This window comes from Acomys minous, assembly GCF_964271855.1.
Source record: "Acomys minous genome assembly, chromosome: 12".
Classification (NCBI taxonomy): Eukaryota; Metazoa; Chordata; class Mammalia; order Rodentia; family Muridae; genus Acomys; species Acomys minous.
Genome location: NC_140493.1, coordinates 67,498,582 through 67,525,178, shown reverse-complemented (window position 1 = coordinate 67,525,178; position 26,597 = coordinate 67,498,582). Strand labels below are relative to the sequence as shown.

The 26,597-nt window shown below is 41.2% G+C and overlaps 1 protein-coding gene and 1 long non-coding RNA gene across 3 annotated transcripts in view; one reads left to right on the top strand and one right to left on the bottom strand.

Annotated features, from left to right (window-relative positions):
• The window catches only part of PAFAH1B1 (platelet activating factor acetylhydrolase 1b regulatory subunit 1), a 46,220-nt gene that overhangs the window by 4,936 nt on the left and 14,687 nt on the right, over positions 1–26,597 (top strand). Inside the window, exons 2-5 of one of the 2 annotated variants that reach the window (XM_084802826.1) lie at positions 12,585–12,769; positions 16,485–16,699; positions 25,839–25,923; positions 26,158–26,232. In XM_084802826.1, the coding sequence (XP_084658952.1) occupies positions 16,668–16,699; positions 25,839–25,923; positions 26,158–26,232 (192 nt within the window). In that variant the 5' untranslated portion in view covers positions 12,585–12,769; positions 16,485–16,667. The remainder of the gene's footprint in view (positions 1–12,584; positions 12,770–16,484; positions 16,700–25,838; positions 25,924–26,157; positions 26,233–26,597) is intronic. The other variant, XM_084802825.1, reaches the window with a different exon arrangement.
• Positions 5,077–12,578, bottom strand: LOC311609643. The gene is made up of 2 exons (XR_014783455.1): positions 9,361–12,578; positions 5,077–9,273 (listed from the first exon to the last, which is right to left on the bottom strand). It is a non-coding gene; the product is annotated as an uncharacterized lncRNA (long non-coding RNA).

Genomic DNA, 26,597 nt, shown 5'->3' with positions numbered 1-26,597 from the left:
AGAGAATGTACAAGTGAGTACAAGTGCTAGACGTTGGATCATCTGAAGCTGGAGTTCCAGATGATCGTGATCTGTCCATGGGTGTTTGGACCTAAACTGTACTCTGTGAGAGCAGTAAATGCTCTTAACTACTGAATTCTCTTTCCAGCCTCGTGTTTATTTTATTTTACTTACATTTTGTATATGTGTTTGTGAGTTCTCTGTGTGGCTAGAGGTCAGAGTACAGGTTTCAGGAGTTGCTTCTCTCCTCGCACTGTGAGTCCCAGGGATCAGACTCAGGATGACAGGCTTGGAGGCAAGCACCTTCACCCTTTAAGCTATTTTGCCAGCCCCATAGCGTAGAGCTATTTTAAGTTGTTTTCAGCACCCAGGAGGCAGAGTGGTAGGTCGATCTGTGAGGTCAAGACCGACCTGTCTCAAAGACACTCCCCATCATCTCCCCCTCAAAAAATCCTGAATAAACCCTGCGTTTTTAAATAAGAAACTGAAGAGAAAAGCAAAATTGCTTCCATTCTGAAGACGTTTAGCTGTAGAATGAGTCCTGGGTATTAAAAGCCATTTTGTAGCTGGGCATGGTAGCGCAGGCCTTTAATTCCCAGCACTAGGGAGGCAGAGGCAGGCCTCTATGTGAATTTGAGACCAGCCTGGTCTACAAAGTGAGTCCAGGACAGCCAAGGCTACACAGAGAAACCTTGTCTCAAAAACTAAAAAACAAAACAACAACAAAACCCAAACCATTTTGAGAAATGTGTGTGTGTGTGTGTGTGTGTGTGTGTGTGTGTGTGTGTGTGTGTATAGTTCTTATTTGAAGATGGGTTCTCCAATAGTCCAGGTCTTGAACCCGCGTATAACTGAGTCTGGCCTACTCTCATCATCTTTCAACTTCCAAAGAAAGATGCTATAACACATTATGTAAACAATGATGATTAAATTCACTAAAGTCAGCCACACCTGTAAGCCCAGAACTCAGGGAGGTGAGTTCGAGGCCAGCCCAGTTTACAAAGTTAGTCCAGAATAGCTAAGGCTACACAGAGAAGCCCTGTCTCAAAAAACCAAAGACCAACCAACAAAAAACAAAACAAACAAAATATCACTAAAGTGTTTCTGGATTGTTCTAATAGTGTTATTGGTTTGGTATGATAATACAGAACTTTAGTTAACTTTTATTAAATTTTGTCATTGACACAGGAGTTACGGCTTTTAATTGATATTTGTGCTATATATCTACTCACTGGGTTACAATCATCATAAGTATTATTTGATTGCTTTTTATTTTTAAAAATTGTTGGGTTTTAGTTAAAACAGGGTTAATGCGTCAGGGATCTTCTGCACAGACACTCCTTTAGTATTACTTAGCTGTGCCAAACATCTGTCTAGTTTGTCACTGCTGAATTGATACCTATCTCAACTTATTTTTTCACCTCTTTTAGATACATGGGTATTTTCATTTATAAGAGAACTAAAATTCCACGAATTTCTTTTCCTGAAGTCATTAGGTAGTAAGTAGTTAGAGTGCCAGCCACTTAGGTGCTAGCCTACATGGTCAAGTAGTTCTTTTCTATAGCAATTGACTCTTCGAAAAAAATTTGCGAAAGATTTCACTTTCATGTTTATACCATGGAGCACAGATATTAAAGGTATATAGTCAAACAACTATACATCAGATGTCACTCATTTAAGAGGTGAACATTTTTACATTCTAAAATTTTCACAGGCTCTCTTAAATATTTAAAAATATGTTTTGTGGGTTGGGAGCATATACCACATTATGAGTTGCAGGAGTCAGAGGACAAATTTTTAAAAAAGGTATTTATCTTTATTTTTTGTGCATTGGTGTTTTGCCTGCATGCATGTCTATGTGTTACAGACAGTTGTGAGTTGCCTTGTGGTTGTTGGGATTTGAACCCTGGTCCTCCTCCGTAAGAGCAGTCTTGAGTGCCCTTAACTACTGAGCCATCTCTCCAGCCCCCAGAGGACAACTTTTAAGATTTTATTCTTCTACCATTTGGGTCCCAGAGATTAAACTCAGGCACTCAAACCTGTCTGTAAGCAGCTTTTCCCCTGAGCCATCTTGACAGCCCCTTTTGAGGCTTTTTTTTCCCTCTTTTCTTTCTTTTTTCTTTTTGAGACAGAGTTTCTCTGTGTATCCTTGGCTGTCTTGGACTCTTTTTTGTAGACAAGACTGGCCTCGAACTCACAGCCATCCATCTGCCTCTGCCTCCCCAGTGCTGGAATTAAAGATCCCAGCTTTCCCACCATGCCCAGCTTTACCTTAAAGTTTTTGTTTGTTTGTTTTTCCAGTCAGAGTTTCTCCTTGTAGCCTTGGCTGTCCTGGACTTGCTTTGTCGACCAGGCTGGCCTTGATCTCAACAGAAATCCATCTGCCTCTGCCTCCTAGAGTGCTGGGATTACAGGTGTGCACTACCTTGAGCCAGCTCCTTTCAAAGTTTTTTTGTTGTTGTTTATATGTTTGTTTATTCCATCTAAATATAGTCATGTTTCAGGGGTATAATTTGAAATGTTTTCATTTGGGCTGGCATAGAGCACTAATTTTCATTGAGCTAGTTCAGAGGTTAGTATTTGCTTCTTTACTTTTTAATTTACTTATTTTTAATTTTTTTGTTTGTTTTTGAGACAAGGTTGTTCTGTGTAGCCCTGGCTGTCCTGGACTTACCATGTAGACCAGGCTGGGCTTCAGCTCACAGTGATTGGCCTCCCTGAGTGCTGGGATTAGAGGCCTGCACTACTCACTGTACTTGCCTTGTATTTTAAATGAAAATCAAAGTTCTAGACGCTGACAGTCAAGGTCCAAGGTGCCAGGGTCTAGTGAGAGACCTCCTTCTCTTCCTTCTCCTTCCCTCTTTTTGTTTTTTGTTTTTTTTCAAGACATGGTCTCTCTGTGTAAGGTGTGGCACACTACTGCTCAGTTGAGAGACCTTGCTGCATCTTCCTTTTGCAGAGTGCAGCATATGATGATATCAAATTGGGTTTTTTTTCTTTTCTTCAGCCCATCCCTTATCCTTTCTATCTTAATTTTGAAAATGGTAATTGCAGCATTTATTGCTTATGTTTAATTTGACACTTGTTAACTTTGTCCTGCATTGAATATTTTACATGCATAAGGCTTTAGATATTTGAGTCGGGGTTGTTAGACAACACCCAACATTGCTTTAAAATAATTATTTTAGCGGGGTGGTGGTGGTATATGCCTTTAATCCCAGTACTCAGGAGGCAGAGGGAGGCCAATCTTACTGAGTTCAAGGACAGCTAGGGCTACGCAGAGAAACTCTGTCTCAAAAAAGAATTTAATACTTATTAACATTTGATTGACTGCAAGATGATATGAAAAGGGATAAAAAGGACTAGAGCTGTGTGTGGTTTAGTAGCAGAGCTAGTTCATAGGCAAGTCCTGGGTTTCATAGGTTAAGTATAAGGAAGAGGCCTAAAGTTCTTTGTTGTTGGGGTTTTGTCTTTTTTTTTTATTGTTTGTTTTTTACTTTTTGCCTTTTCGAGACAGAGTTTTTCTCTGTGTAGCCTTGCTTGTCCTAGACTCACTTTGTAGACCAGGCTAGCCTCAAACTCACAGTGATCTGCCTACCTCTGCCTCCAGAGTGCTGGGATTAAAGGCGTGTGCCACCACGCTCAGCTAGCCTGGTTATTTTTTAGAATTTTCATTAATTTATTTTTTGGAAGTAAGGCCTTAACTGTATGTTCCTAGATGACCATAAACTCACGGAGACTGGCCGGCCTTTGTTTCCTGAGTGCTAGGATTAAAGATGTGTGTCACAAACTGGGTGTAGGTCTAGCCCTTGGGGGGCAGAGGCAGGTGGATCTCTGAATTGAGGCCAGCCTGGTCTACAGAGTGAGTTCCATCCAGGACAACCAGGACTACGCACACACACAAACCCTGTAGTGAAAAAACAACAAAACCAAAAAAGGTATGTCACCATACCTGATGTTTTGTATGCATAAAACCAGTCTTTCAACTGGGCATGGTGGTGCACACTTGTAATCCCAGCAGCGGGGACAGACAGGCAGGTCTTTTTATTGTTACTTTGTTTGTTTTTTGTTTTTTGTTTTTTTTGAGATAGGGTTTCTCTGTATAACAGCCCTGGCTGTCCTTGAATTTTCTTTATAGACAGAGCTGCTCAGACTCACAGTTAACAGCTTGCTTCTGCCTCCTGAGTACTGGGATTAAAAGCATGCTCCACTACACCTGGCTCTATCTCTGGTTTTTAAAACATTTATTTATTTACTTAGTGTGTACATATATTACCACCTTGCCTGGTGTGGCGATCAGAGGTTGTTAGACTGCTGGCAAGCAGCTTTCCTTGCTGGGATTGAAGGCGAGCACCGCCGCTGCCCAGCTGAAAGAGTGCTCCTAACTGCTGATAACCACATATAGTTATTAATGTAATTTTTTTCTTTTTTCCTCCAAAACAGGGTCTCTCTGTTTACTCTTGGCTGTCCTGAACTCACTTTGTAGACCAAACTGGTTTTGAACTCAGAGATCTGCCTGCCTCAGCCTCCCAGAGTGCTGGGATTACAGGCGTGCACCACTAGGCCTGGCTAATGTAATTTTTTTGTTTTTGTTTTTGTTTTCCCCGAGACAGAGTTTCTCTGTGTAGCCTTGGCTGTCCTAGACTCACTTTGTAGACCAGGCTGGCCTCAAACTCAACAGCAATCCACCTGCCTCTGCCTTCCGAGTGTTGGGATTAAAGGCATGTGCCACCAACTCTCCGCTGGCTAATGTAATTCTTATAGGTTTGTTTGCTTGTTTTTTGTTTTTGTTTCTTAAGCAGGATCTTGGGGTTTTATTGGTGGTATGCATTGAGAGAGGGTTTCATTACGTATCTCTGCTTGTCCTGGAACTCAAAGAGATCTGTCTGCCTCCTGAATGCTGGGATTAAAGCCATGCTTCGTCATGTGGGTGGTAAGACAGTACCTTGTAATGTGGTCTAGTTTTAGCCTGCAATTCCTGCACTAAAGCAGCCCTCCTCCCTCAGCCTCCTAAGGCTAGAATTATATTATATACAATTATAGTTGGCCCTAAATAAGATTCCCCCCGCCCCCAAGACAGGGTTTCTCTGTGTAACCTTTGCTGTCCTGGACTTGTTTTGTAGAACAGGCTGGCCTCGAACTCACAGTGATTGACTTGCCTCTGCCTCCCGAGTACTGGGATTAAAGGCGTGTGTCACCACTGCCTGGCTTCCCAAATAAGATTTAAGTACATCAGTTAAAAATTTAAAAAGTGCTACGGGGTGGTGACACATGCCTTTAGTTCCAACACTTGGGAGGCAGAGGCAGACGAATCTCTCAGTTCCAGGATAGCAAGGATACACAAAGAAACCCTGTCTTGAAAAACAAAACAACCCAAACAAAGTAACAAAAAAAATTAAAAAATTATTTTGACTAATTAGAACCTGAGGGTTTTTTTTCCCCCAATTCCATATTTGTTTAGGGGCCCTCCAAAGAGAGGTAGGACTCTTGTTTGTTTGTTTGTTTTTGTTCTTTGAGATGGGGTTTCTCTGTGTAACAAGCCTTAGCTGTCTTAGACTTTTTGTAGACCAGGCTGGCCTCGAACTCAAAGAGACCTGCCTGCCTCTACCTCCCCGAGTGCTGAGATTAAAGGCTTGCGCTACCACGTCCAGCTGAGAGGTAGGATTCTTTAGAACCAGCATAAAGGCAGTTGTGACTCGTCACGTGAATGCCTAAAATACAACTTGGGTCCTTTGCAAGAAAACAGGCCCTCTTAACTACTGACTTCAGCCCTCCCTGTATGTTCTTTGTCTGGAGCTTTGTAGACCAGGCTGGCCTGTTCTACACTGAGATTCTCCTGTCTCTGCTCCCCAAGTGCTGCAATTAAAGTTGTATGTCATAATGCTTGGCCCTTTTAGACTCCATGGGGAGTTGTTTTTTCTGTTTTGTTTTGTTTTTTGTTTATTTGTTTCTCTTTTTTTTTTTTTTTCCTGTGTAGTCCTGGCTGTTTTGGAGCATATTCTGTAGATCCAGGCTGGCCTTCGCCTCACAGAATCCACCTGTCTCTGCCTCCTTAGTCCTAGGATTAAAGAGGTGCGCCACCATACCTTGTAATAATGACTCTTTAAGAATAAGTAATTAGCCCATGCCTTTATTCCTAGCACTCAGGGATGGAGAGGCAGGCAGCCTAGTTTTTGTTTTGTTTTGTTTTTTGTTTTTCCAGACAGGGCTTCTCTGTGTAGCTCTGGCTGTCGTGGAACGAGCTCTGTAGACCAGGCTGGCCTCTAACGCACAGAGATCCACTTGCCTCTGCCTTCAGAGTGCTGGGATTAAAGGCGTTTACCATCACTGCCTGTCGAGGCCAGCCTAGTTTACGAAGTGAGTTTAGAACAGCCAAGGTTACACAGAGAAACCCTGTCTCCAAAAACAAAAAATGAAACAAACAAAAAAATGAAGCAGGCACTGGGGAAAATAATTTTAGATGGTAGAAACAGCAACATATTGGTACAAAAGCATGGAAACTCCTTTATATGTATGCTGGTAAAGTTTGGGAGAGGAGATTGTGGCATATGAAGCTGGAAAATTATATGAGTTAAATTGGTATAATTTATATGTTCTGTATAGCTAGTAGGTAATCTGGAAGTCATTAAACAAGTTCAAGTATCCGGGCGTGGTGGCGCACGCCTTTAATCCCAGCAGTTGAGAGGCAGAGGCAGGTGGATCTCTGAGTTCGTGGCCAGCCTGGTCTACAAAGTGAGTCCAGAACAGCCAACGCTACACAGAGAAACCCTGTCTTGAAAAACCAAAACCAAAACAAGTTCAAGTAAAAGCAAACATTCTGATCGGTTGGTATATTACAGTTTTATGTGGGTGACAACAAAGATAGATTTCAATGTGGGGGTCACAGTTTTTCAGGAAAGAATGATTATTGCTTGAAATACAGTGACAGCGAAGATTGTTGACTGGAGAAAGGTTTAGGAAGTAGAATTGTGAATGCTAAGTGCAGTGGGAAGAGGACAATGTAGACTGTAGCTTGAGAGTGAATGGAATCAGAAAAAGGATTTACAGGGTAAGAGGAATTGTATAGGATAGCAAATAAAGCTGCCAGATAAAATTTCCTAAGCCACAGTTCTTAAGTCTTTCTTCCCACTTTTTTTTTCTTATTAAATTTTATTCTATGTGAGTGTTTTGCTGTGTTTATATTGGTGCATCACATTTGTTCCTGTTGCTGGAGGAGCCCAGAAGAGGGTGTTGAATCCCTTGGAACTGGAATTAGAAAAGTGGATTGCTGGGAATCGACCAAGTCCTCTGGAAGACCAGCCATCTCTCCTTGGTTTATGAATGGCCATTTTGATTCACAAAAGACCATACTGATTTTCCCCCTGGTGATGAGAAATCAGTCCCTTACCTATGAGGCACACGTTCTACCACAGACCTGTACCTTTTTTTTCCCTCCTTGAGACAGGGTTTCTCTTGTAGTCCTGGCTGTCCTGGACTTGCTTTGTAGGCCAGGATGGCCTCAAACTCATAGTGATCCACCTGCCTCTGCCTCCTGAGTGCAGGAATAAATGGGGTGCACCACCACAGCCAGCTCCCACCCCGGTATTTTCTAGGTAGACTTCAGAAATGGGCGTTAGACTGTTTGTAACATTGCACTGTTATAGGACTGCTGTGATTATAAGTAAGGTATTTGCAGATGAGAGGGTTTGTTTTTGTATGCAAAGTTCATTCTTAGGTTAATTAAAATGTTTTTCTCTTAGTAATCTTTATGATTTCAATTTAATACGGAATAATTAATAGTGTTAGTATCAATTTTAGACCACAAATCCCCGAACTTTCTCCCCCCCCCTTCCTTAACCATGAAAACAATGAGTTTATTCACCTAGAGGTTGCATGCTGGCCACCTTCAGGTCAGACCAAGTTTGTAGATAACTTTTGTTGGCTTTGTATAGCTAAACAGTGTTTAAGCTATATTTAAAATAATATACTTTGCTTGATCTCTTCAGATCAATCCTGAAAAATTAGACAAGACTGGAGCAACATTGTATTATCACCATACAAGCAAAGCTGGGCTTGGAGGTGCGTGCCTTAATCTCAGTACTCAGTAAGGATAAGGAAGGATATCTAGGTTCAGGGTCTACACAGTCAGACTCGGTCTCAATAGCAATAATAATAACAGAAAAACTCTACAACTTGTATTGTTTTTGTATAGACACTAGTTTGTGATTCATACCTTTTTTGTGTCCAGATTATTGAGGAGTGCCCCACAGTACACTTAAATGATAACAAGACACGAAACTGTATAAATCATGGTGTTTTCTGCAAATGCCAAGCACTTACAGTTCTATACCCGTAGATTCTAGAAAAGTTTTAAGCAGAAGAATTTAAAATGATACAATCTTCTCACCAAGTAGCTCTGACTAGCCTGGAATTAGATGCTAGGCCAGGCTGGCCTTGAATTTGCAGAGATCCAACTGCCACGGCCTCTGCCTCTGGGGGGCTGGGATTGATTAAATATGGGTGCCATCCTGCTTACCTCAGAGCATATTCTTCCAGAGTGTTCAATAATTATTAGCAGAGAGACTCAGAAAAACCTGATACTGCTAGATTCCTTTGACAGAATGCAGTTCCCTAAACCAAGACTCAGTTTTCAGCATAAAATAAATGTAGGGTGGGTTTTTTGGTTTTGTTGTATTGATTTGTTTTGCGATGTGGCCAGTTCCCCAAACTCCGACCTCAGCCTCCAAGTGCTGGGGATTACAGGTCTCTACTTTACCTTCTATAGTGTTAGGAGTTTTACTGATGCATATAATAAATATAGCTCTGTCTCTTTCCCAAGCATAATTCACTTTTACTTAGAAATAAGTTTTGTGAGCCACTACACCCTTAATCCCACACTCAGGAGATAGAGGCAGACGGATCTCTAAGTTCCGAGGCTAGCCTGGTCTACAAAGAGTCCAGGACAGCCAGGGCTCTGTGTAACAGAGAAACCCTGTCTCAAAAAAAAAAACAAAATTTCTTTTTGTTTTCTTTGACACTGAGAGAGCGACATGTTTTTGTCACTGCTGAACATGTGGACTTTAGATAACTCTTATTGGTGATTGCCTTTTGAAACTGTTTGCAATCTACCTTTTATAGTAATACCTTTCCTAACTATGTAAAAATTTGCACTTGAATATTTTTCATATTATTTCTTCTTTCAAAACCTACCACAAAGAATTGTCAGCCAATCCTATCACTTTTTAAATTATTTATTTATTTATTATATATACAGTATTCTGGCTGCATGTGTGCCTCAAAGAATTGTCAGGCAATTCTATCACATTTTAAATATTTTTTGATTTATTTATTGTGTATACAGTATTCTGGCTGCATGTGTACCTGTATGCCAGAAGAGGGCACCAGATTTCAATATAGATGGTTATGAGCTGCCTTGTAGTTGCTGAAAATTGAACTCAGCATCTTTGGAAGAACAGCCAGGGCTCTTATCCTCTGAGGCATCTCCCCAGCTTCCACTTTTTAAAATTTAAAGTCACTTTTTGGCTTATAATGCTGACTTGGTCGGTAAGAGCAACAGTTCTGTTAGTGTCTTTATGTCCTCCTTCCCATCCCTGTCCTTCTAGCTTTTAACGGGGTTAAACGGGGTTTAGTAGAGTGTATCTTACTAATCTTTATGTGCATTACAGTAGAGTGTCTAGCAAGATAGATAATGAATAAAGAGCTATTTAGCTTACACCTTCAGTTATTTTGTAAGTTTTTTTTTTAAGATTTATTTATTTATAACATACACAGAGTTTCGCCTACATGTATGCCTGCACACTGGAAGAGAGCACCAGATCTCATTATAGATGGCTGTGAGCCACCATGTGGTTGCTGGGAATTGAACTCAGGACCTCTGGAAGACCAGACAGTGCTCTTAACCTCTGAGCCATCTCTCCAGCCCCCTATTTTGTAAATTTCTTAAGGGCAGAGACAGTCTTTAAGTTTTTTGAGACAGTCTTAACATTATTTTATTTATTTATTTATTTATTTATTTATTTTTTACATTGTGTGTTTGTGAGTGTGCACTTGCATGCCATACCTCATGTATGGAGGTCAGAGAACAGTTTTCAGGAGTTGACTTTCCCCTTCCACTGTGTGGGATGCAAGGACTACAGATGAGGCTTGACAGTAAGTGCCTTTACCTGCAGAGCCGTCTTGCTGTTCTATTTCTTGGTTTTGTTTTTGTTTTTCAAGACAGGGTCTTTCTGTGTAGCCTTGGCTCTCCTGGTCTCACATTGTAGACCAGGCTGGCCTAGAACTCACAGCGATCCGCCTGTCTCTGCCTCCTGAGTGCTGGGATTAAAGGCGTGCGCCACTACATCTGCCGCTGCCCTATTTGTAAGTTTGTACAAATGGAGACCGTCATTAGTGTGGGTGATAATAGGTTAGAAGTCAGTGTCGAATACCACTTCTACAGCTTGTGAGCAACATTGAGCAGTTACAGTCTAATAGAAATGAGATCTGCCTTCAAGACCAAGATCTACCCTAGAGAAAACCATCTTTGGGGCTGTGGGCATACCTCAGTGGGTAAATGATTGTTGTGGCATAAGCATAACAATTTGAGTTTGGATCCCCAACACCCACATAAGAACATGTGTATGGCGGCATCTAAACACAGGTCTTGGGGTGAGGCAGAGAAAAATGCCTTGTTCTGGGAGTTCACTGGACAGCCAGTGTAGTTAATTGGCAAACCCTGAGTCCATGAGAGACCTTTCTTTTCTTTTTCTTTCTTTCTTTCTTTCTTTTTTTTTTTTTTTTTGGTTTTTCGAGACAGGGTTTCTCTGTGTAGCTTTGACTGTCCTGGACTCGCTTTGTGGACCAGGCTGGCCTCGAACTCACAGCTATCCGCCTGCCTTTGCCTCCCGAGTGCTGGAATTAAAGGCGTGTGCCACCACTGCCCGGCGGCGAGAGACCTTTCTTAAAACTAAAAAGTGAAAAGCTATAGAGGAAATAACACCTAACATTAGCTTTAGTCTTGTGCATGCACACACAGAAAAAGACCATCTTCAAGACCAAGAACAGATAGCAGACTGTTTCAGACAAAAATGGCCATCTTCATCTAATTGCACAGAGAAACCCTGTCTTGAAAAACTTAATTATTTATTAATTAATGTTTATAATGTTTCACCTTTTATTTATGGCAGATTTTAAATATGTATAATACTAGACAGTTAAGTTATGAAACTTTATGTACTAGGGTTAGCAGAGTCATAGCAGATTTTGTGTCATCTACTTGAATACATCTCCTCTTAACATTATTTTAATGTGATATATACATATATATTAATTTATGTACTAATAAATTAGTATGTCATTTTAAGACAAAATCAGCCTACTTACCTAAGATCTCACTATGTACCCAATGCTAGCCCAGAACTCACATGATTCTCCTACCTCAGTGCAAAAAATAAAAAGCAAAATTACAAAAAGAAAAAGGAACCATCCATGTCAGAAAAATATTATGTTTAACTGGGATATGGCTCAGTGTAGAGTGATAGTATAATCTGTCTAGATTGGACTTACTTTGTATGCAAATCTGATTTTAAAGCCTTAAACCTACTTTCCTAATCAAATCTATAACCCATCTATTCTCATCTATTAAAGCTCTTTGCTTTAAGGTGGGCACACACCTTTAACCCTAGCTCAGGGAGGTAGTAGCAAGTTTATCTTCATGAGTTCGAGGCCAGCCTGGCCTACAAAGTGAGTCCAAGACAGCCAAGCCTGTTACTCAGAGAAACCTTGTCTTGAAAAACAAAAAAAACAAAAACAAAACAGTGATTGCTTTAATTTGTGAGTTACTGCACTTGAGAGTCTTGCTGAGAGGGAAGAACCTTTTAATGGACAGATCTTGCTGTGTGACCCAGGCTGGCTTCAGATTCCATATTCTCCTGCCTCAACCTCGGAGTGTTAAGAGTTTTAGGTGTGATTTCTGCCACATGCAGCCCTAATCTTTGGTCTAAGTTATTGTAAAAATATGTAAAACATTATTTGTGCGGGCTAGAGAGATGGCTCAGAGGTCAAGAGCACTGATTGCTCTTCCAGAGTTCAGTTCCCAGCAACCACACGGTGGCTCACAACCATCTATAATGTGATCTGGTGCCCTCTTCTGGCCTGCAGGTGTACATGCAAGCAGAGCACTGTATATATAATAATAAATAAATAAATCCTTAAAAAAACATTATTTGCAAATGTTACATGAATGAGCTGGCTGTGGTGCCTGTCTTTAATCTGAACTCCTGTGAGGCAGATCTCTCTGAGTTTGAGGCCAGCCTGGTCTACAAAGTGAGTCCAGGACAGCCAGGACATAGAGAAACCCTGTCTCGAAAACAAAAAAGAAAAAGTTAAATGAATGGCTTTAAATGCATACAGATTACCTGTAACTAATAGAAAAACCGAGATCTAGGAATGTGGCTCAATGGATAAATTGCTTGTGGCGTAGCATGAAGACCTGAGTTTAGTTTCCCAGTACCCACTACCTTAGTTACTTTTGTGTTGCTATGCTAGAACACCTTGACCAAGGCAACTTATAAAAAACAATGTTTTAATTGGATTTATGGCTTCAGAGGATTAGAGTCCATGATGGCAGAGTACAGGCATGTCAGCAGGAACAGCTGAGAACTCACGGATTGATCTGAAAACAGGAGGCAGAAAGGGCTTTTGAAGCCTCAGCCCATCTCCAAGACACACCTCCTCTGAGTTCACACTTCTTCATCCTTCCCTAACAGTTTCACCAACTGGAGACCAAGTAGTAAGTATTCCCTAGCCATGGGGCATTTATCAGAAGCATCTGATTTGCTGATGCAGCTGAAAGACAGGAAACAATCATACTGGCTGGACTGGTTTACATATGCTTTTTGCAAGTCCAAAGCTCAGCAGCTTGCAGTCCATAGGTGGTCCCTGGATGGAGTCTTGTCAGTCAATTGAAAATCTGTGGAGACAAATACAGACCAGGGACAGAAGTTAAAGTTGTCAATTGGTGGCCGGGCGTGGTGATGCGTGCCTTTAATCCCAGCACTTGGGAGGCAGATCACTGTGAGTTCGAGGCCAGCCTGGTCTACAAAGTAAGTCTAGGACAGCCAAGGCTACACAGAGAAACCATGTCTTGAAAAACAAAACAAAACAAAACAAAACAAAAAACAAACAAAAAAGTCTATTGGGGGCTGGAGAGATGGCTCAGTGGCTAAGAGCACCGTCTGCTCTTCCAGAGGTCCTGAGTTCAATTCTATTGGAGAAGATAAGGAATTCTAAGCCTGGGAGTGGGAGTGGGCAAAACCCCACTTTCAAGGACAAGCAGGTGTACTTACCTGGAGTCCATTCAGTCTGTGGCAGGTGGATCCAAGTTTTATGACATGTTTGTTTTTTGTTTTTCGAGACAGGGTCTCTCTGTGTAGCCTTGGCTGTCCTGGACTCTTGTAGACCAGGCTGGCCTTGAACTCACAGAGATCCTTCTGCCTCTACCTCCCGAGTGCTGGGTTTAAAGGCGTGCACCACCATGCCCAGCTGAGTGAAGATCTTGTTTTAACTTATCAAATACTGTAATTGGAGGGTCAAACCACTATACACAGCTACTTGTCTTTGAATCCACACAGTTTCCTTTTCTGTTTCTTTGCTTGAAGAAACTAAATAAATTTGATTTCTAAGGCTGCTTGTGCTCTCATGTGTCCTCTGCCCTCTACTTATTGCAAATTGATAATTGGAGTAAAAAACTTGCTTAGATTGATTTTATGGCAAGGTATTTCAGTATTCTTTCATTACATTGATGCAAAATACATAAGTATCATTGTACATCCAGTTGTTTGTTGTTTTTTAATATTTAATTCATGTGTGCTGGTGTGAGGTTATCAGATCTTGGAGTTACAAACAGTTGTAAGCTGTCATGTGGGTGCTGGGAATTGAACCTGGGTCCTTTGGAAGAGCAGGCAGTGCTCTTAACCACTGAGCCATCTCTCCAGCCCCTCTGTTTGTTATTGTAATAGCACTTGTTTATAGAGTACCTACATTAAAGCTGGGAATATTTTACTTAAAATGAATTTTTTTTTACTTAAAAGGGTATTAAATTCTTTATAACTAGCCAAGGGGCAGTGGTGCAATCCTGTAATCTCAGCACTTGGGAGGCAGAGTCAGAGACAGGCATCTCCGAGGCCAGCCTGGTCTACAGAATGGGTTTCAGAACAACCAGGACTACACAGAAACCCTGTCTCAAAACACAGACAAAAAAATCTTTATAATTTTCTTGTTTCTTTTGTGTTCCCCGGCCCCCATTGACGTTCAAACATCTCAAATGGCAGGGAAAACAAATGCTTATATTTTCCCATAAAAAGTTTTATGATATCATCTTCACTCTGGTCCATTTAAACATTGTTTTCTAGCCAGGCAGGGTGGTTCATTCCTGTAATCCAGTACCTGGTAGGCTGAGGTGGAGGACTTCCTTGATACCTACTGGTGTTTTCTTCCCCCCTTCTCTCAGCTGCTCCCACTCACAGAGTTTCTCTGTGTAATAATAGCCCAGACTGTCCTGGACTCAATTTGTAGAGCAGGCTGACCTGGAACTCACATCCATCTACCTGGCTCTGCCTCCCAAGTGTTGAGATCACAGGTGGGCGTCACCACATCTAGCTTGAAAAAAAATTTTTTTTGTTTAATAATTAATACTGTTTCTCCCACGTTAAGCCATTTTTCTAATGTTCCAAAACCATTCTCATCAAGGTTACCAGTGAACTGTGCTGAATGTAGCCAACTTGTTCTCTCATATTTAGTAACTTTGGATACTATTAATTGCCTCTCCTCAAAAAATGCTTCTTTGGTTTACATGATGTACCTTTACTTTTACTCCATTAATTGCTTTTTCAGCCTTAGTTGTAGTCAGTTCTCCTTCCACAGTGCCCATACTCACACATATAGGCACTACATGCTCTTTTATATATATTCACTCAAATATATACACTCCGTACTTATGGACAGCGACTCTTATACACATAGACACTCCATACTCACATTGTCACTCAAATAGACTGGCGTACTTACTCCTATCCTCTGCCACTTGGGCGCATACACATGCTATGATACGTATTTCCCTTTTCCTGTTTTCCTGTCTCCCATTCAAGCTATTGAATCTAGAGCCTTTTCCAAGCTAGGTAAGCAGTTTAGCTGTTAAACCTCCAGATCTAATCTAATTTTTTTTTATCAATTTGGTGTTTGTGTGTGTACTCACCTCTGGAGATCAGAAAACTTGAGGAATTGATTCCCTCATTCCACTATGTGGCTCGCAGGGTTTTAGGTTGTCAGGCTTGGCAGCGGAGTGCCTTTACCACTGAGCTATTAGTGAATATTTCCTTTAGGTCCATTCACTCTTCAGTAATTTTTCTAAAGAACATGTCTGTGACTCCTTTTACCCTAGGCTGAATTATAAAGACCAGAGCTTTGCTTCATCCTCTGGAGGAGGATTGCTCTGAGTTGAGGGCACCCACAACATAGTGAGATCCTGAGTCCAAAAATAAAAATAAAAACTACCTTTAAGAAACCCTGTCTCAAAAAACCCAAAAAAAAAAAAAAAAAAAAAAAACTACCTTTAAGCAGAGTTAGAGTTTTTTCCTTTTTGTTGTTGTTGTTTGTTTGTTTGTTTGAGTTATTGTTGGGGTTTTTTGTTTTTGTTTGTTTGTTTTTTTTTTTAGATGGTTTCTTTATGTAGCCTTGGCTGTCCTGGAACTCTGCCTGCCTCTGCTTTCCGAGTCTTGGGATCAGAGGCATGCATACCACCCCTGGCAGTTGAATTGCAATTTTCTAGGGCAGCTGTATATTAATAATTGAAATTAAACAGGTAAATATGTTGTTTAAAATTAATGCTGTGGGGCTGGAGAGATAGCTCAGAGATGAAGAACACTGTCTGTTCCTCCAGAGGTCCTGAGTTCAATTCACAGCAACCACATGGTGGCTCTCAACCATCTATAATGTGATCTGGTGCCCTCTTCTGGTGTGTGGGCAGAATCCTGTATAAATAATAAATATATAAATCTTTTAAATTAATGCTGTGTTGCTGGGATGGAGATGTATGTCAGTAAACCCAGCACTAGAGGCTGGGGCAGGAGAATTGCCAAGAGTCTTAGCCAGCGAGGGCTACCTAATAAGACCTTATCTCAAAAACAGCAACGAAAGAACTGTTTTTGCATCATTTGACTGTTGCAGGTAATTCTAACTACATAAAATGTGCCTGGGTTTAAGGGTACTACTGCCTGGGTCTAAAATGGAAACACACTTAGGGGGGCAGGAGGATACTTGGTCTACATAGAAGTTTATGGTTTTTTGAGATAGGGACTTATTTTGACATTGACTATTTTTCTTTCAACTGTAGGCTGTAGTCCATATTAGCATCATTTGCAAACATTCTCTACAATAATAGTTTAGAAATAATACAAGTTTTAAATGAGCGGATTAATTTTATTTATTTTTTCTTTCTTTCTCTTTAGGTGGAATGAACCTTACTTGTTGACTTTTTCCTGGTTGCTGATTGGATTCACTTGAAAAAGAATCATTTTCTTCTCTGTGGAAGCCACTTAGTGGCATATTTAATTCAAATCCAGAGATCATAAAACTTGATTTTTCTGGAGGGACATACCACTATATCAGATAAGCTTGACATTACAGCCAAAATGGTGCTGTCCCAGAGACAACGAGATGAACTGTAAGTTTTCCTGTTTTCTGCTATTTAGAAATAGCCTGTAATCCCTGGTGGAGTCCCAGCACTCAGGCAAGCAGGGGCAGGCCTGTGAGTTGAGGCCAGCTTAGTCTACAAAGTGAGTCCAGGACAGCTAAGGTGAAACCTTGTCTCAGAAAAAGAAAGAAAGAAAGAAAAAGAAAAGAAAGAAAGAAACCTCTGAGAATAGTAAACTAGGCATGATTGATTGTACATAGGGTGGTAAAGGTATGCTCTACTACTTAGGAAGTTCGAGGCCAGCTCTGGGCTACCTGATACCTTGTCACAAAAATGGAGGGAAGGGGAGAGGGGAGAGAAAGTGTTAACATTGCAATCCTAGGAACTCTGTCATAAGTTTAAAGTTGTTTGTTTGTTTTTTTTGGTTTTTCAAGACAGGGTTTGTCTGTGTAGCCTTGGCTGTCCTGGACTCACTTTGTAGACCAGGCTGGCCTCGAACTCACAGAGATCTGCCTGCCTCTGCCTCCTGAGTGCTGGGATTAAAGGTGTGCGCCACCACGCCCAGCGTGTCTTATCCTTTTAAGCACAGACATAACCCACTAGACATGTCTTATAAGTGGTATTAAAAAATGTTTTAGAGGGCTGGAAAGATGGCGCAGTGGTTAAGAGCATTGACTACTCTTCCAGAAGACTTGGCTTCAATTTCCACCACCCCGTGGCAGTTCACAATTGTCTGTAATTCAAGTTCCATTGGATCCGACTCCCTCACATAGACATTCTTGTAGGCCAAATACCACATGTACATTAAAAATAAATATTTTTTAAAAATGTTTTAGAGCTGGGTGTGGAGGTATGTGCCTAAAATCCCAGCACCCAGGCAAAGGCAGGTATGACATACACCAAATGAAGTATGACAGCTATAAAACAGCAGACACTGCCTTTCTACTTATACGAAGTACCCAGAGTGGTCAAACGCAGAGGTGGTCGCCACGGGGGAAGCCTGAATGGGGTGATTTACTCTGTAGGGAGCTTCAGTTTTGCGAGAAGAAAAGCACCCCAGAGGCTGGGGCACAGCAGTCTTGAGCTGTGCTTGAACGTGGTTAAGAAGACAGCTTCAGGGCTGGAGAGATGGCTCAGAGGTCAAGAGCACAACTGCCCTTCCAGAGGTCCTGAGTTCAATTCCCAGCAACCACATGGTGGCTCACAACCATCTGTAATGTGATCTGATGCCCTCTTCTGGCCTGCAAGTGTACATGCAGGCAGAGCGCTGTATACATAATAATAAATGTAAACAAACAAACAAAAGTTTTAATTATGTATGTATGACTGTCTCTTTGTGGGCTGTGAATGTGAGTGCAAGTGCCCACAGAGGCCAGAGGCATTGGATTTCCACGTAGCTGGAGTTATGGGCAATTGATAGCTTTCAGGGGGTGCTGGGAACTGGACTCCACTCTTCTGCAAGAGCAGTATATCCTTATAACCTCTAAGCACCTCAGCTCCTTATATGTATGTGCTTTTTTAGGCTTCTCTTTTTTTCACATATTCTAGAACTACTTCCTATCCATTCACAGATACCTTTTTTATATGTATGTACGCCTTTGTGTTATATGTATGTATGTAAAGAGAACACATAATATTCCTATATATATATGCACCCTAGGTTTTTTTTTAGTTTGTCATCCATGTTTGGTATATTAGATGTAATCTTATAATGAATAGCCCTATGTATATGTACTTTTGTATTATTGGAGGTATGCTTAGAATGTATATGTGTGCGTGTTTAGTTATTTTATGTACATGGGTGTTGTGCCTATATGAATGGTGTATTCTGTGTGTGTACACATGGTCCCCATGAAGTTCGTGGGATCCTGGGAATGGAACCTAGGTTCTGGAGGATAGCAAGTGCTGAGCTCTCTCTCCACACCCTACCCCCTTTGAGATAGGGTCTTACTGTGTGGCATGAGATAGTATCCACTAATAGTCCTGCTTCCTGGGTCTGCTGAACATTTGTGGTTGTTTGATTTTTGAGGGTATCATGTAACTTAGGCTGGCACTAAACTCAGATAGTTAGTGAGGATGGTTTTTGAACTTCCAGTCTTTCAGACTTGACTTCTTCAGATGCAGTACGGGGTTTACAGGCATTTGTCCATGTTTGGGTTTTGTTCTGGAGCTGCAGCCCAGCGCTTCATGCATGCTAGGCAATGCTCTGCCAACCAAACTACTTTGCTTAGTATTATTTGAGCCAGTTCAGGCCTTTTTCTGACCCTATAATCTGGTTGCTGGGAATTGAACTCAGGACCTCTGAAAGAGCTGACAAGTGCTCTTAATCTCTGAGACATCTCTCCAGCCCTGGCCTTTTCCTTTTAATGTTTGAAGGCCTTCTTTACAATTTGTGTTCTTCTAAATAAGCGTTTACATTTAATTTAAAACGTTTTATTAATGAACGTGCTTTAAAATTGTTTTAACAAAGTTTTGAATGCCTTGAGTGAGTAGTAGTTTTCATTTTATCCTAATGAAACAAAATGGTCTGGAAAAAGCTCTCATAGACCTCTCCCACACCGGAACCCTCACTGCTATCTCCACTGGCCATTATTTTGTATTGTGGTTGTTGAGTCAGGGTCTTATTGTAGCCTGTGTTGGCTTGGTACTCACTGTGTAACTAGACTGGCCTTGACGTCAGAGATCTCTGCCTGTCTCGTCTCTGAAGTACTGCCATCAAAAATGAGTGCCACCAAACCTGGCCTTGTGTGTTTTTTCTTCTTGTTTTCCTGGCGTGTTTTACATGGCAGCTTACAGTTTTCTTTAATTCCAGTTCCACAGTGTTTGATGCCTCCATGACCTCTTCAGGCACTAGGCACGTATGTGCTGGACAAATAGATAAACATGCAGGCAAAATGTCCCCCGTCCCCCAAAACAAAACAACAAACCTGAATAGGTACTGGTGAGGCTGGAGAAGGTGGATTCTTGAATTCACCACCCAGCCAGCCTGGCTTACTTGATAAGTTTTAGTCTACTGAGAGAGGGCATCTCAAAAGGGAAAAGAAGAGAACAGTCCAAGCAGGCACAAGAGTCTACACAAAGCAAGATCTTTATTTGAATTAGGCAGCAAAAACTGACCAATCAGGGACAATAGCGCAGACCCCGGGAGCTGACTGCATTTCTGAGACAGAATGTTAGAGAGCTTTTAAGCTTGAAAACCATCAACCTTGGTGCCAAGTTACAGTTACATTTTCCCACCAATCAGGATTTAGGGATAGGAAACTTAGTTACCCATATACATGTTTCTGCCAGGAAGGATATTTGCTACCCAAGATATCTTGGGAACTATTCAAAATGTTTTACTAAAAATGGCTTCAGTTTGGGTCCTTATATACCTCAGGAACAACACCCCTTGTAGTCCTATGCTTTTTATATGCACATGCACTCAGAAATTTGTTAACATTTTTTAGAACTCAAAGTCCATTTATTGTGCCATAATACTTTGTTTCCTACAAGACTTGATGTTATTCCAGAGGATTGTATTAGAAGAACAAACAAGAGCCAGGCTGTCATGATGCAAACCTTTAATCCCAGCACTAGGGAGACAGAGGCAGGTGGATCTCTGAGTTTGAGGCCAGTCTGGTCTACATAGAGGCAGCCAGGGCTACATGAGGAAACCCTGTCTGGGGGCTGGGGTGGGAGTCAGGATGGGACGATAAAGAAGAACAAGACACACAGTAGATAGAGAAAGGAAATGTAAAAAACTATTTAGGAAAGTATGAGTTTAGAGGCCAACTGAAAGATAAAGAGTAGCTGGGTATTTGAAAGAGGGACAGGAGCAGGTAACTGACCAGATAGTCCTAAAGCAACAACCAGATACTATGGCTTGACTAGTACTGAGTCTTAAAATGTGTGCCAGTGTTAAGCTATGCTGTAGATGATATTGATCATGTATCATGTTCATTCAAAGTAAAACTGTTCTATGAGCTATCCGCTACAGGGGATCAGAGGGTTTGTCGTGTTTCATGAGACCGGGGAGTTACAGTTAGGAGCCACCAAGTGGGTGCTGAGAATCTAACCTGGGTCCTCTGCTAGAACAGCTAATGTTCTGTGGAGCCATCTCTCCATCCTTCGCCACGTCTTACCATTTTTATTTTTATTTCTCTTGTTTATGTGGGAGCCAGGAGATGATTTGTTGGGTGTCTTTCTTAACTATTTTCCAACTTTTTTCTTTTTAATTTATTATTATTATTATTATTATTATTATTATTATTATTAATTTTTATTAGGAGGGGTTTGAGATAGTGTTTCTCTGTAACCCCGGCTGACCTGGAGCTCACTCTCTAGACCACGTTGGCCTGGAACTTACATCGATCTGCCTGCCTCTGCCTCTCAGTGCTGGGATTAAAGGTGTGTGTCACCACACTCGGCTCCCATGCCTACTTTTTATGTGGGTGCAGAGGGTTCAAACTCAACTCTTTATATTTGGACAGCAAGTGTTCTTACCCACTGAGCCATCTCTACTTTATTTTGTGAGACAGAGCCTTATTTATTTATTTATTTATTTATTTATTTATTTATTTATTAATTATGTATACAGTGTTCTGCCTGTGTGTATACCTGCAGGCCAGAAGATGGCATCAGATTACATTATAGATGGCTGTGAGCCACTGTGTGGTTGCTGGGGATTGAACTGAGGACCTCCGGAAGAGCAGGCAGTGCTCCTAACCTCTGAGCCATCTCTCCAGCCTGAGACAGGGTCTTTAACTGAATCTGGATCTCGCTTCAGTTTGGCTGACTGGCCAGCAAATCCTAGAGACTCCTGACTCTATCTCCCCACCTCTAGGACTCTGGCATACACTTCCACACCCAGCATTTGTTTGTTTGTTTGTTTGCCCTGGCTGTCCTGGAACTCACTATGTAGACCAGGCTGGCCTTGAACTCAGTTCCACCTGCCTCTGCCTACCACGCCTGGCCTTTTTTTTTTTTTTAAATTTAGTTTTCTGAGACAGAGTTTCTCTGTGTAGCTTTGGCTGTGCTGGACTCACTTTGTAGACCAGGCTGGCCTCGAACTCACAGAGATCCGCCTGCCTCTGCTTTCCAAGTGCTGGGATTAAAGGTGTGCGTCACCATGCCCGGCTAGAATGATTCATTACTGTTCATTTAAACCTTTCTAAAAACATACAGATACACCCAAAAGGTGAGTTTCTGTGGTGATTCTAAATCCTTTTGAGTTGCTATAAGAATGGATCATAATATATTTTCCTATTTGACTATTTAAAAGAATTTCAGCGTGCCATGCTTAATAAATTTTACTACAATTATCAGGTAGAAGCTGAGTTCAATGTCAGAATATTTAAAGACCTGGGTCTCAGATAACTGTAATTGACAATTTGTTTCATGGGTGAAGTTGAAGGTCTTACTTGATTTTATTCTCTTACTCTCATTGGCGTAAGCAGAAGCTCATACATAGTGACCTCTCTCTGACTTACGGTCAATTGTAGTTGAATTGTGAAACACCTTTTTGAATTAACTACTGTGTGGGTGACATGTGGTCATGAAGAATGATCTTAAGAAATCTTTGTCAGATTTCTTTGGGCCTGTCACATTGTACACAGATCCAGAACTTATCCTACCTGTGCCTCCTCTTCCCTAAAACTCAGCGGAACGTTGTATCATATTTAGGAAAATCTTATTGGAGGGCTGGCTCAGTGACTCAGTGGGTAAAAGTGCCTGTTGCACCAGGATGTTGGGAGGTCAAATCCCCTCCCCTGGCCCCATGATGGAAGGAGGGAGCCAACCCACCTGACCCAACCCCCATGTCCTCACCCCTCCCCCACAAGACTAGTAATAAATGCAATTAATTAACTTTATTACTCTTCTCTGTTAATAAATGTATGGAAATTTTCTTTGAGTGAAATAGTCCGATCTCAGCATAGTATCCCCAGCACTTGGATGGCTGAAACAGGATCCTAAATTCTGGGCTACCCTAAGCTTCATAGTAAGCTTTATTTATTTATTATATACACAGTGCTCTGCCTTCATGTACACCTGCAGGCCGGAAGAGGGCACCAGATCTCATTGTAGATGGTTGTGAGCCATCATGTGGTTGCTGGGAATTGAACTCAGAACCTTTGGATGAGCAGCCAGTGCTCTTAACCTCTGAGCCATCTCTCCAGCCCCCATAGTAAGCCCTTTACTTCAAAAGAAAAAAAAAACCCAATTATTTTATAGAATGATTCTTTATTTGACTTCATGTTTCTTATAAAAGTAGAATCAAGCCGGGCGCTGGTGGTGCACACCTTTCACTTGGGAGGCAGAGGCAGGTAGATCTCTTGAGTTCGAGGCTAGCCTGGACTACAGAGCGAGTTCCAGAACAGCCAGAGCTGTTACACAGAGAAACCCTGTCTCAAACAAACAAAGAAACAAAAGAATCAAAACTTCATCAAGCAAAAGAACACCAAGTTATTCTAGGACAGCCAGGACTCTGTAGTTTGACCTTGTCTCAAAGAAAGGGGGAAAAGGTAGTAATCTAGAATACTGTGAGTTTTAGGTATATTGTCTCTAGAAGAACACATAAAACAGAATAGTTGTTGCCAATGATGAAATATTGGAGATTGTCCTATTGGGTAAGGCTGGGTATTGATATATCATGTACAATCCTTAGGTTTGATTTGTAGTGCCTTGAATTTGCCAAGTGTAGTGGGCTATTCTTTTAGGACCAGACATTCAAGGTCATCATTCTACTTAGGTAGTTTCTCTCCAACCTGGGATACACAAACTCTGTCTTATAAAAGCAGGGAGAGCCCGGCGTGGTGGCGCACACTTTTAATTCCAGCACTCGGGGAGGCAGAGGCAGGTGGATCGATGTGAGTTCGAGGCCAGCCTGGTCTACAGCGTGAGTCCAGGACAACCAGGGCTACACAGAGAAACTCTGTCTTGAAAAACCAACCAAACAAACAAAAAAACAACCCCCCCCAAAAAAAAAAAAACAAAAACAAAAACAGGGAGGCCTGGAAAACAAAACAACGATACTGTTACTATATGTGGGGTAATGGACGTGATCATAGTTACTATATATGTATATTTAACTTTTGTTTAGCCTTTGGCCTTAACTTTTAAATTAATTGTTATATTAAGGTCTTAGAGGAGTCCTAAGTCAACCTTTTCTATAGTTTTGTGACTGAAGGCTTAGAATAATTAGGATATGTTGAAATAGGAACGGAGGGATATTTGCCAATATTGTCAGGACAGAGAATGAAAGAGAGCAAGAAAAGAAGTCATTTCAAGCTATTTTAGCTTCTCTGCCTTTAAATTATAATTAATTTTAAATTAAGACACTATACTGTATGTAGTTTGTATATTTTCAGTTCATTGAAATGCTTTAGAGTTATTTCTTTGTTTTTGGGATTGGGGGTGCTTTTTTGAGACAGGGTTTCTCTGTGTAGCCCTAGCTGTCCTGGAACTCACTCTGTAGACCAGGCTGGCTTCAAATTCAGAGATCCACCTGCCTCTGCCTTCTTCATGCTGGGATTAAAGGTGTGCACTTCAATGGCCTGGCTTTTGTTTTTGTTTTTGTTTTCAGACAGGTTTCTCTGTGTAGCCTTGGCTGTCCTGGACTCAGTTTGTAGACCAGGCTGCCCTTGAACTCAGAGCAATCCACCTGAGTGCTGGGATTAAAGGCACACATCACCAAGCCTGGCCTATGTTGTTGTTGTTTCTTCTTCTTCTTCTTCTTCTTCTTCTTCTTCTTCTTCTTCTTCTTCTTCTTCTTCTTCTTCTTCTTCCTCCTCCTCTTCCTCCTCCTCCTCCTCCTCTCTCTCCTCCTCCTTCTCATCCTCTTCCTCTTCCTCCTCCTCCTTTTTTTTGGTTTTTTGAGGCAGGGTTTCTCTGTAGACCAGGCTGGCCTCAAACTCAAAGTGATCCACCTGCCTCTGCCTCCTGAGTGCTGGAATTAAAGACGCCCAGGGTCTGGTTCTTCTTTTGAACAAGGTCTCAGTATGGTACTTAGTTCCAAAATGGCCTTGAACTCCAGATCCTCCTATTTTAGCCTTCAGTGCTGGGATTAAATGTGTGTATCACCACCACCTGGTGTTGAGAGTTATTTTTAGGCTGTCTTTGGCTTACTTTGTAGACCAGGCTGGCCTCAAACTCACAGCCATCTACCTGCCTCTGCCTTCCTGAATGCTGGGATTAAAGATGCCCACCACCACACTCTGAAAAGTATTTTTATGGTATGTGCATATGTGTCTACCTGGAACAGCAGGAAGGCTTTGCTTGTCTTCCTGTTGTTTTTTACTTGTTTCTTTTGAATAGCAGGGTCACTTCTTGAACCTGGAGCTGGAGTGTTGTGGCTAATCATAAAGCCAGCAAGCCCCAGAGAGCCTCCTTTCTCCACCTACCTTGTGCTAGCTAGGTCTACAGAGTTGGCACAGCACAGTCAGCCTTTTACATGAGTGCTGACACATAAACTACAACCCTCTCATGCTTGCACAGCAAAACACTAGTAACCATTGAGCCATCTTTCCATATTCTTACTATAGTTTTATCAGAAACATTTCTATGCAAAACTTTTAATCTTCAGTGCTTGAGTTTGTATATCAAATACTCAGGCAAGGGGCGTGTCAACACTAGCAAAACTGATCGTTACTTTTTCAATAGAAATTAATCTATAGCTGTGGAGTGGCCACAATTTATAAGCTAAGCAGTAAGTTAGAACTTACAAAGTGTCCAAAACTGGGAATGTAGCTCAGAGGTAGGTCACTTGCTAGTATATACAGTGTTCTGGATCCAGCCCCTGGCATCTCTACTAAAAGGAAAAGATGCTAAAACACAATATAGATAAATTGTGACAGTGGCTAAATGTTTTAGAGCCTTTGGAAGTGTGTCCATTTTACTTCCAGAAATACTATACAATTTAGTGCTCTTTTAAAATAGATTTCTCACAGATTTTTAATACCTGCGTAGTGGTGCTGGCACACACCTTTAATCCCAGTACTCAAAAGGCAAAGGAAGGCAGATCTCTTGAGTTTAAGGTTAGCCTGGTCTACAAAGTGAGTTTTAGGACAGCCAGGGATACACAGAGAAACTCTGTCTTGAACTACCGCCCCTCTAAAGATTTTTAATAAGTGTTGTTCTTCAAATAGAAATGAGGTATATTTATGACTCATTTGAGTTTGTTTTCTTTCAGAAATCGAGCTATAGCAGATTACCTTCGTTCAAATGGCTATGAAGAAGCATATTCCGTTTTTAAAAAGGAAGCTGAATTAGATATGGTATGCTTGCCTTTATAATTAACAGTCTTGGAATTTCTTAGTATAGTTAATGGGTCGTATCCTAAGTTTCAATAGTTAAGTCAATTCAGCTATACAAAGCTTGCCATTTGTTGCAGGGATTGACTTAGCATTGAATTTAATTTCCTACTTTTTTGTATAATCAGATATTAATAATGGTTAGGCTTAAAGGTGTCATGATTAAGACATTTTTAAAAGGATCTTTTCCTCTTCTAGAATGAAGAATTAGATAAGAAGTATGCTGGTCTTTTGGAAAAAAAATGGACATCTGTTATTAGATTACAAAAAAAGGTAACTAGCTCTTCTTTAGTCATTTGTGTTCAGTGTGCTCTTACAAGTTTTCTGAAAATTCTGCCATAAACTACTAATCTGCTGATACTTATCTGATCTTGAAAAAAACAAAAATCATTGTCTTAGCCTTATGCAGACTTTGATTTTAAGGTCATTACCAGTGTATACGGTGTATGCTAGTTTATACAGCCTTGTTGACTATGCATTGTTCTGACTCAGAAATTGATGCTTAAGGAATCAGTTGTGCCCTTAGAACAGTGAGTGGTTCCCAAACCTGCGGGTTGCCACCTCTTTAGTGTTAATGGGTCGCAGCGTTAAGAAGGCTGAGAACCACTGCCTTAGAAGGATACAGCTAGTTGGAACTG